The sequence below is a fragment of the Austrofundulus limnaeus genome, unplaced genomic scaffold (genome assembly GCF_001266775.1).
Source record: "Austrofundulus limnaeus strain Quisiro unplaced genomic scaffold, Austrofundulus_limnaeus-1.0 Scaffold483, whole genome shotgun sequence".
Taxonomy (NCBI): Eukaryota; Metazoa; Chordata; class Actinopteri; order Cyprinodontiformes; family Rivulidae; genus Austrofundulus; species Austrofundulus limnaeus.
Window position 1 is genome coordinate 272,138 of NW_013952885.1, and position 1,806 is coordinate 273,943.

A 1,806-nucleotide genomic window follows, 5' to 3' on the forward strand; every position below is an offset into this window, starting at 1 on the left:
CATTAGCACCTCTGTTAATATATTTACTGAGAAAAATGTTGACGTCTTCAATACTTATTTTACCTGCTGTACCTGACCTTTTTTTTTCACATGGACATTCAGGCTCTTCAGCCTTTGGTAAAAGGCAGCACGGCAGCTCAGTGGTTAGCACTGTTGCCTCACTGCAGGATGGTCCTGAGTACAATCCCTAAGTTCAGAGCAGGGGTCATGAACACRTCAAACTGTTCTACTATGACCATGGATTGTCTGGGTATTCTGGTTTCCACCTCAACAACATGCACATTATTGCTTTCCTGCCCAGACCTCTTGTAAAACAGATCTGTGATCTCAATGAGATTAGCCTAAAGACTATGTATTAATGATTAAAAAAATCATGCTTCACTGGATTAGGTTTCTGGTTTTGTCAAACTAAACAAACAATCTAATGATGTGTTAAATTGGTATTATATAAATAGATAATGGGCCAACTCTATATATAAATTTAAAAAATCCTACCTAACTTACATCTTCAAGGAACGAAATCCATCCTAGTGATATGTCTTTTCCCTTGTAGAAAAGTGTCTGTTTTGAGCAGAGCATATTCTGTGAGCCTGGTGGTGGGTCCATGAGTCCAGCAGCTCAGCTGATSAGCTGTCGATGCTTTAAATGAACGTGTAAGTTGTAACAATGCAGGCAAACTAAACACAGGAGCACCAGGTGTTATAGAAAGTCAGTCATCATCCATCAGCAGCAGCTGCAGCTCAGTGGTCTGCTACAATAAACAAAACTTGATTCACCCAGACAGACACATCATCAGTGATCTTTGCTGAAGTTAGGACTAATGTAAGAAAACTAATTTTCCTGTGTTTTCTCTCCTGAACCAGAAGGTTTATTCATTCTTATTTAGGTTCTTTGTGAAAACAGTACACTGACACCGCAAAGACGAAAGAAATCAGATGATCTCCATCACATTAAATGCTACTTTATCTGCTGATATTTTATTTAAAACAAAAATTGTAGTTGTACTTTTACTGTTTTGGAGGCATTAAAAAAAAAAGAGTCTTAATTTTTGACTTGATTTCTTTTCTCCTGATCACGCCTGTTGAGCAGAGTGATCCATGTGATGCCCCATAAATAACTGTCACAGCAAACATTAGTGCAGAAAACGAAGAAGAAAAATAAAATAAACGCTTGTGCCTTACCACTTTGACCAGCTGGGACATGGACACCTCAAACTGTACGATGACCGGGTCGGACACGTTTTCCACGGGTCGAATGTACTGATTGTAGTTGGAGAAAATCACAGAGAAGAGCCTGTGTTCTGCTTCGGAACATGTTCCTCCTGCACCAGAGCAGAAGATCAGACATAAATCACTCTCTGCTGGAGGTTTTTATAACCACATTTTATATTTCCTTTCTTTTTTTTAATTTTGTTTGACATTTAGTTTGATTGCATCCCAAGTTTTTGCAGCTTAGTGAAAATACTAATGTTTAGCACCATTTCTAATGAATAGTGACAAACAAACAAAAGCTATGATTACTTTGATTAAAAGTGAATGATTAAGTGATTTCTCAGAGGTAAGCTAAAACAAACATCACATGGTGGCAACAGCCATAAACAACAAGTAAACAACCTTACCTGACCAAAGATACAGAAAAAACAGACAAAGGGGGAAAATGAGGCCAATTCTGACATTCATCCTGTTGCAGTTGACAGATGCCAGATKAATCCAGGGTCAGCAGAAGCAGCAGAGGGTGTATGAAGCAGACGCAAAGGAGAAAAGAGTGAAAGCCAGTGTGCTGCTGCAGACAGAAGCAGAGAGCAGG

At 38.9% G+C, this 1,806-nt stretch overlaps 1 protein-coding gene across 1 annotated transcript in view; it reads right to left on the minus strand.

Moving 5' to 3' along the window:
* Nucleotides 1-1,806, minus strand: part of chrna3 (cholinergic receptor, nicotinic, alpha 3) — a gene marked incomplete in the record, with an annotated part of 12,542 nt that overhangs the window by 9,356 nt on the left and 1,380 nt on the right. Inside the window, 2 exon segments of the mRNA XM_014025543.1 lie at nt 1,182-1,321; nt 1,619-1,782. Coding sequence (XP_013880997.1) covers nt 1,182-1,321; nt 1,619-1,679 — 201 coding nt within the window.